General features: G+C 38.5%; 1 protein-coding gene across 1 annotated transcript; it reads right to left on the bottom strand.

Annotated features, from left to right (window-relative positions):
- Positions 1–773: 773 nt before the first annotated feature.
- On the bottom strand, positions 774–9,058 carry gucy1a1 (guanylate cyclase 1 soluble subunit alpha 1). The gene is made up of 8 exons (XM_078269646.1): positions 8,819–9,058; positions 8,489–8,556; positions 7,743–7,837; positions 6,921–7,633; positions 4,759–5,244; positions 3,213–3,356; positions 1,284–1,438; positions 774–968 (listed from the first exon to the last, which is right to left on the bottom strand). Exons 1-8 carry the CDS (start codon positions 9,056–9,058, stop codon positions 824–826), a joined length of 2,046 nt encoding a protein of 681 aa, XP_078125772.1. The 3' UTR covers positions 774–823.

Below are 9,058 nucleotides of genomic sequence, written 5' to 3' on the forward strand. Positions count from 1 at the left end.
TCTGTGATCCTGCCAGTATATTTCTATTAAGGCACCTGAATATGCTGATTTTTTTTATTATTTATTTACTGCACTGATTGCCACGAACGCAATTTTGTTGTGTTCATACAATGACAATAAAGTATCTTGAATCTTGAAACTCAGTTTAATAAGGCGGGATGTCTCTTACATTTTTGAATAACTTTATAATTTCCTTCAGCTTTTCCAAATTATTTGTTGTGAAATTCTCTACTGAAACACACAAAGCTAATTCAATTTTTATCTTGAATTCTTTTGCCGTACCAATAGGCCAAGGTGCTTTTAGCAGCTGTAGTCTCGACAGATGTAAATGGACCAGTCAGATATTTACAGAAAAAATCTTGATAAAAGGAATCAAACATTACATTGAGGATCAACATCCAAAAATGTATTTCATATTATGCAAGATTATGTATTAAATTCTTTACAGCAAACCAAAAGCAGTTCAGGTATTTTGTGCCTCTTCAATGTTACATTTAACAAAACAGTCAAAGAAAGCCATTTGTATATCATATGAGATCATATTACAGAGATGACTCATTCTGGAAGAAAAATAAAGGAAGTGAGTATTTCTCTGCGCTACAACCAATACATCCATGGCTATAACTGTGCAAATGGATAATTGTACAGAGACAAGACTCATGTTTGACAGCAAACTGACATGTCTGTAATTAAGCAGCTGCAAGAGTTTGACTATAGACACTATCATCATTATTTAAACAACCCAACCCAAAATATACAAGGTATTCGCACTGGGTTCACTGGATACGTTTATAATTCGTCATATCTAATGTTTTTGGGCTCTTCAGCAGCTTGATTTAACTTCAGAGTCAGTTTTAAATGGCGCCTCCAAAAAGTAACAAACACCAGGGATGTCTTCTGGGAAGTTGGCCGGAAGCTCCAGTCTCCTCCTGGGAACAAAGACAAACTCTGGCCGATTCTTCAGCAATCTGGGACAAAGAACACACAAATAAAACATGAATCTAAAAACAATGTGGCAAATTATTTGACGCAAGAGGAAACACAGTGCTCTTCTTAAAGTGAAGTTTCTTGGCTAGAGCCCTTTGTGTTTTTTTTCTCTGTAACAACCACTTCTGGCAACAAATAATATTATATAGTATTGGCTCATTAACGTCTGACATCTATTTCGCTTTGTGTCTTTCAGTCAAATAAAAATGTTTTAGAGCGAAGTTAAGAGTTTGCATTGTAAATCTAATAGAAAACACAAGAGTTATTTGCAACTTGAATTAGCTGTGTTACCTCACCTGTGAGTTGTAGGGCTGATGTTGATTTTTCCAGGTTGGCTGCAGGATTCAAACTTGTTGGCCATTGTGACATTGTTACCGAAAAGGCAGTAGCGAGGCATTCTCACCCCAACTACACCAGCCAGTACTGAACCAGTGTGGACTCCTATACGCATCTGAGGAAACATTCAACATGCTTCAGGCTTCTGCTTGTCTTTTGTTCAACAATACTATTACAGTGCATCAAAGGCTTCCACTCCACTCTTTAACCATACATGATTGTAGTTGTGGTGCTGGCGCTGATACAGAACCCTGTATTTCCTTCAGGCATCTGCAAATGAAAATAGTCCCTACATGATTTACTCCAGTTTAAAGGTACCCTGTCAAGTTTTTGTCCACTAGTAGCACTTTGGAGTAGGCTTGTGCTGATTGGTGATCAGATTGTATAATTACAAACCAGTTTGCCTTCTCTTTTCCATGCATCTGACACCTGATGGGCTGTCTTTCGGGCTGTAACCCAGCCTCCTGGCCTCCTGGAACTACATTAGGTCAGCCCGCACCGATTAGTGTTACTGGGGTCTAAGATACAGCAGCTAATGTTAATGATTGGGTTTCCCTAGTGCGGAACGTTTGCCTCCAACACGACAAATAAACTAACATTACAGTTATAACGTGTACAATTATCACATTAGGAGGCAGAGGAATAGCTAAATTCCGCATGTCCATAATATGTCCAATTACGTGTTGTAGCCTGTCAGACTGGCGAGCAGATCGCCTATCAGTGATCTCGAGTAGTAACCACGATTGGATGATTTGAAAATATTAGAGATCGCCCAAGCCTATTATGGAGTAATGTTTTTATGAGTGGGTCCCCTTTTTGTATCATGCATGCACATGACAACGTACATAAATGTTCACAGGCACTTCTGCCCTCCTTTTCATGCTATTATGCTCATTTACAGTTTGCGGGGATAACGTGCAAATCCAATGTAGCAATGCGCCAACAAAGGCAGTGAAGAAGACCACTAGCAAGTAAACATAGATGTACTATAAGCAATTTACGATGTAAAATACTTACTATAAAACAGCTTTGCAAATGTTTTATGAGGAAGGAAATGCACTTTTTGTAGGATGCACAAATTTACTGAATGTAAGCAACTTTTTGAATCTGTCAGCTACTGTAGTTGCATGCTTTTTTAATTAACTTTTTTTGATACTATATGTCCATTGTTGTCAGTTACCATAGAGTAAAGATGAATGAAAAGGCAGATTTTGGTGCAGAGTTAGGTACCATTGAGGACACTGAGGCCAATCCTCTGTAATTATTCTGGTAATTTGAGGGGTTTAATGACATGAGGATTTTACACGTTGCTGATTACGATATTTTTAGGTTAAATATCTTAAAATGTGAAGGTTTGTAGGCAAACAAAAGATGTGCCACATATACTGTCTGTTATACTTACATTATTAGAAATCAAATATCTAAACTCAAGACACCATACTTTTTTTTATGGCTGCACGTTTGCATCAAATGGAAAACTAAATGTCTTTGGCATAATTTTGTAAACATTTCCCTGTAATTTGCCATTTTTGTGTTTACTTACATCAGTATATTCAACAGATCTTATACTTTCCATTTATTACTTTTAGTTCTTTGATTTGGTATCTTTACTTAAAAAGCATTTTTTATATTACAGTAACAAGCTAAAGCATAATGTATGTTAATTTCTTGATTTATTCACTGGTCAATGTCCTAAAATCTCTACGGACTTGAAGAAAATGTTCACCTTAGTGACAGCAACTATATTCTGTTAAAAAAACAAATGGGATATTTTTCTTTATAAATGAAAACTTCAATAGAGTGGTTGTATGAAAACTCTCTTGCATGGTTGACAGTTACATCATCAAGTTGAATAATGTGTAGTATGCTAATCAATACTTGACCCTTACCTGTATTGGTTCTCCAGTTGGTGTCATAACTTCGTCTGAAAGCTCCATCATCTTTAAGGCCATGAGTGCAATTTGGACGGCGTGAGTCTCGCTTTCTCTGTGTAAGCCACCAGCTACACAGTATGCATCACCAATGGTCTCCACCTGAACACAGCAGATGATCATTACTATGATTTTTAACCGGGCAACTGAGACAGAGAAAAAGGATTTCAAAAGCTGTGTGTGCACCCTCCTTCCCTATCAGTGAATCTATATAGTGCTCTCATCATCTAACCTGAAAGTTTAAACTTTATTCCACTTTGCAATGTAGACAGTATATCTTGAGCAAAATTGCAAATGTGAAATGGATATTCATCAAAATGTCTTTAGAATTTGCCTTTCGCTCCATCTTGTAGCTAAGACAAAGGGCAAAAAGCTGAGGAGTAATAAAACTTAAACTCTAATAGTACTTGATCCATCGTCATATTAAAAAGTCCACACAGGTTTTTTCTTCTTCTTTGTTCATGTAAATCTAGACCGGAGAGCACTCAACAGCTTTGTGACAAAGACAAAGTGAAACTATTTTTAGCCTCATACAGTACATGTGGAGTGGAAACAGGGTCCTGAAGGAACCTCGGACTTCCTAGCGTTTTACGAGATATTTGTCAAACATGCTGCTCACTCTGTTATGCTTTCATGACACTTTGATTACATTATCCAGCTTCCCTGTAGATTAGCAGCCTTTGGGAGACACTATGGTAGTTGGTTGAGCTATAGTCTCTCTTTTTTTTATTAAATGTGAAGGCAAATAATGTACCTTCATACACCATATGATGTACTAAATGATTCAATTGTCAAAAGACAAAAAAGTGCATCCGAATTTGAGGGGTTTTGAGGCTGATTCTGATAATAATTTAGGCTAAATATCAAAATACAGAAGAATCATCAGAAGATGTGACTGCCAAAAATCAAACAGATGTTTTATTCTCCACCACAATTATACTGCAGAATTAGAACAACATTTGGGGAGGCCAAACTATACAAAATATAATTGAACCGTTAGATTAATAAATAAATCTTAAATGTTATTTCTTTAAATATTCTGGCTACAGGACTGTAAATATATGTGTTAGAACTAAAAGCATTTAGAAGAAAAATGCTATTTACAAAGTTGTAAATTAAATTTCAATGTTGTAAAATGTTGTAAAAATATCGTCACTTTCTCTTAAATTGTATTTAAAACGATCTGATTAAGTATTGTACCATGTCATTCACACTTTGCAATAAAAAAACAAAGTTGGACATAATGCCAAGATTGTTCCCCTGCTGATGGAGCTAGTTTCTCGACCTTTGATAATGAAACCTAAATTACATTTTTACATTTTGTAACAATACTGTATAAATGTAACTGTCTAATGTCAGTTACTTCTGAAATGTCTCATACTTTATATACTACACTCAGCAGTTGCAATAGATTACAAAGGGCAAAATTGTTAACTTTGTAAACAGCTTGTGCAAATCAAAATAATGCTCAGCAGTACAGTACTCTTATATTCCATTAACCTACCTTATAGATATCAAGCTCTCCACACTCGTGGTCAAACCTGGTGTACAACTCACTGAGCATGGTTATCACTTGCATTGGGGTACAGCGTGAGCAAACAGCCGTGAAGCCCACAATGTCAGAGAAGAGCATTGTTACTTGGTCAAACTTCTTGGCCTGCACCGTTTGGCCCTGCCACAGCTGCTGCGCCACAGTGCCGGGGAAGATGGAGAAGAGGAGGTCCACTGTCTTCTTCTTCTCCTCCTCCAGTGCCTGGTGAGCATGCTCCAAGGCTGCCTTGGCCTTCCCCAGACGCTTCTTCAAACCGTCCTGGGCTTTGGCCTGTTCACCAACCAGCACCACGTCACGCAGTGCGTTATGAATAGGGATGTCTGACAGGTAGAGGCCGCAGCCTGTTAGCTCCTCCAGCTTGTCCACACATGGTGAGCCCAGGAACAAGATGGCGTTGGACTCTGAAACGTAGATCATCTGACCTTTAAGGTCCATGAGCTGAAAGAAAAAATTAGATGATGAGAAAAGTTCATTTTTGTGGAATTTGCTAAACTTAGTTGGAATGTAAATATTGGGTCTAGCTGTCCTCATAGCTCGATGACTTCGCGAAGACTGATTAGGATTACTGTGTAGGCTACATCCTGGAGCAAATGTCTCTATTATTTAGTACTAGTTATTCTTATTATATTATATGTATATATTTCCCACAGCCAAACAAGGACAAATGTTTTTTTTGCTCTCAGTGGCACGTGTGCACTTGTAAATATACAATGCATAAATACATATACTCCTTAAGACATAATAGACATTTAACCATTTGACATAAAGAAAACCAAACTTGGATTCTGCCTGGTATTTATAAAAGGGCAGCTGTATACAGCAGTCCGTCAGCTACAACAGTAAACAATGTCAAAAGGTTTATTTACAGTATGTTCAAGTGGAACACTTGGTTTTTTTTAAATACTTTCTAACCCAAGTACATTTCTTACTAGCCACGGTCAAAATATCTCAACAACTATTGCTATAAAATGTAGTACAGACATTCATTATTCACCTACTGACTTTAGTGATCCTCTGACTTTTCTTCTATAGGCCACCATGAGGTTGACATTTGTGGTTTAAAGGTAAATGTCTCAACAACTATTGGATGGATTGCCATGAAATTTGGTGCAGACATATGTCTTTGCAGACTTAAGTGATCTCCTGACCTTTTATCTACCGCCATAAATACATTCAAAATGTAGGACATTCCCATCAGCATTAACTGTACTATGAAATACTAATGATAAATAGTATGTGAGCAATGAGAACCCTACTAATGTCTCATGCAATAGCTTGAACTATTTAAGGATTCAGCATTAAAACCAAAGACACTATTTCGAGGCACATACTTCCTACCTTCTAACTTTTTAAATTAGTATTACTATGACACCTCCCTTGTGCCAGTCATTACATTTACTTCACCAAGACAGCTAAAGATTAAACAATATTTTGGGACCTGAACTTTTATCACTTGGTTTTCTTATCAAAGCCTCACAGAGCCACAAGTGTGCCTGTAAACTTAGTCTTCTTAACTGTTATAACAACAATAGCTATAGGTACCAATTCAGCTTCAGGAATATTTTGAAATTTGTAACATAATGAATGTTGAACGTGCTACTTCTGTCAGTCATGTTTGTCTGTAGTAGACTTGTCAGCTGAGTAATACATAATGAAAGAGACTGAGACACCTACTGATTCTTACCTGTTTAAATTGGGCACTGTAGCTACTAGCAGTAAATCTACCACTGAATACTAGTGTTATAGTAAGTGGAGGCATCTCTGGCTGAATGCTGTTATACCACTGCCATGTTTACTAACTAATAATTTATTTGTTATTGTCATGGCGACCAATTGCTGTGCACCATCACATAAATAGCACGAGCATGGCTGTGCCTTTGATGGATAAAATGGTTTGACATTTGCTTCTGATCTCCGTTGGGGGTCAAATTTTGATCTTTACCTCAGGCCAAGTGCACCCGAGTACAACACTAATACAGTAAGCCCGACTGCTTATAAATAGCGTGATTTTTTCTCTCTATCTTACTATCAAGACAACGGCCGGAAGACCTTTTCCACCTCATTAGTCAGTGACGTCACTTCTGAAGTTGTTTCTCCCAGACATGTCGACATACCTTCCCTGTGTTATCTGTGATGGAGACTCCATGCTTGATCCGAATGATAAACTGTGTGTTCAGCATGGTCAGAATGCCTTGAAAGGTACATTTGATCTGGGGAGAGACAATAGAAAAGTGTTCTTGGAAGGTAGCAGACCGCCTCAGTCCATCTTTCCTGAACAGTCTCTTCCTGAGCCCGTGTCCTATTTGTACCAGACCCAGATCCTTGTCCAGGATCAGATGGAAAGGGAAGATGGTGGAGAACAAAGAGGTAGGAAGGGTCCCAGCTGAGGTAGCCCGCAGTGGACTGGGGGTCAGATTTTTAGCATCCTTAACTGCAACTGTGTACAGAAGACTGGGCTGCGGGCTGGACTGCAAGATGCTGTCTTTAGCACTGGGGGTGTCAATCAACACATCCACAGTGGTGTGATACAGCAGGCGGGCTGCAGCTTTGATGACTCCAGGGAAGAAGAGCTCAGTGGTTGGGCGGGGGTTGAAGAAATAGACAGTAAGCAGACCCGCATCCTTGTCTAAGCACAGCACCGAAGGTTCGTTTACACAATTCTCTCTGCCCGGGTTAGGCGGCGTACTCTGTTTCAACAAAACATTGAAGCTGTTGAGGAAGTCGTGGAGAGCTCCCCCCACCACCCTCAAAATGTGTCCGTCCTCCTCATAACACATGTGGAAGAGCTCCTCGCCAAGAGCAACTTTCAAAGCTTCCATCTGGATTGCTATTAGACGAATGAAGGGAAACAGGTAAAGATGTAAAGCTGAACAATACCCAGCAATTTAAAATTTAAATTACACATTTTATAATTTGAGCTTCAAGTTTGGCATTACCCATTTTGGTTGAGTAAATGTTCATCATTTCCACTAAATGTTCCGGTTCAGCATTGCAACTCTGATGCCTGATGTCTGTACAGCAAACTATTGGACTGCAAGATGACAAATCAAAGTCAGACACATTAAACAACTCAATGGAGCATGTTTTTGTTCAATACATTAGACAACAGTTGCAACTATCTATTCTTTTCATTATTAGTCAATCTGCCAAACATTTTCTCAATTAATCGACTCGTTGTTTTGCCTAGAAAAAAAGTGAAAGATGGCTGTTATAATTTCCCAAACCTCAAGTCTTCCTGTCTTGTTTTGTTTGTCTGACCAGCAGCCCAACATGATATTCCATTTACTATCATATATGACCAGAAAAAAGCTGCAAATTCTCACATTTGAGAAGCTGCAACCAGTGAATGTTTGACATTTTTTGAGAATTCCATTATCTGTTTGCCAATTTTTTCAGCAGATTTGTAAGGGATGGCTCTCTACCTCCAGGTATAGCAGCATCACACCTTATTGTTGTCATCATCATTTGTATCAAGAGTAGCAAGATACATTTGTAAGGGATCTTGAGGTAAACAGAGAGTCAAATGGTTCTGTAAAATCGTAGTATCATTATTGTTATTAGGAATACAAGCAGTGGTGGGTACAGGCCTACCTATAATTAACAACAGCAGCAGTAGTAATTATAACAGTCTAGAAGGAGTATAGTTGTTATTGGCAACTGTATATAAAAACACACGTGTTACCTTTCAGAGTCCCTGGTTTGATCTGATAGTCTCATCATTCGTTGGAGGGCAGTGTGCAGCCTTTGAAACTGTATGACAAAGTGTTAAAGGTCATCGTCTGCGAAGACTGAACAGCAGCTTTAATTAAAGGAGCGCCCACAAATACTTCAAAAAAAAACCAAAAAAACACCATTACCATTAAGCCAATAATCTTAATAAACAGTCTGTGCGATAAGGCAGACATGCGACAAACACAACTGCAGTCAAGATGTATTTTTCTTCATAAATAAATCTATGTGAAACATACTGTAGTTGCATGATGTGAATATTAATAAATATAATATAACTCACCTCTGGACATGCCAATTTTCGGATGCTCTCCCCAAGTGTATGCAGGTTAACTTTGGCTCTGATTGTTTTCTGTTGAGGTAGATCCCCACCTATTTTTCCGTGCACGTCCTTAGAAATGGGCAATAAATCCGCGGCGCCAGTTGAGCGCTCCTCAAAGTCTCCGAGCTCATTATTTTGGGCGCTACTGGAGAAAGGACACTCTCCTGGTATCTTCAGCTCTTTCAGCTTCGCGCAGAACAT

This window comes from Sander vitreus, chromosome 2, assembly GCF_031162955.1.
Source record: "Sander vitreus isolate 19-12246 chromosome 2, sanVit1, whole genome shotgun sequence".
NCBI lineage: Eukaryota > Metazoa > Chordata > Actinopteri > Perciformes > Percidae > Sander > Sander vitreus.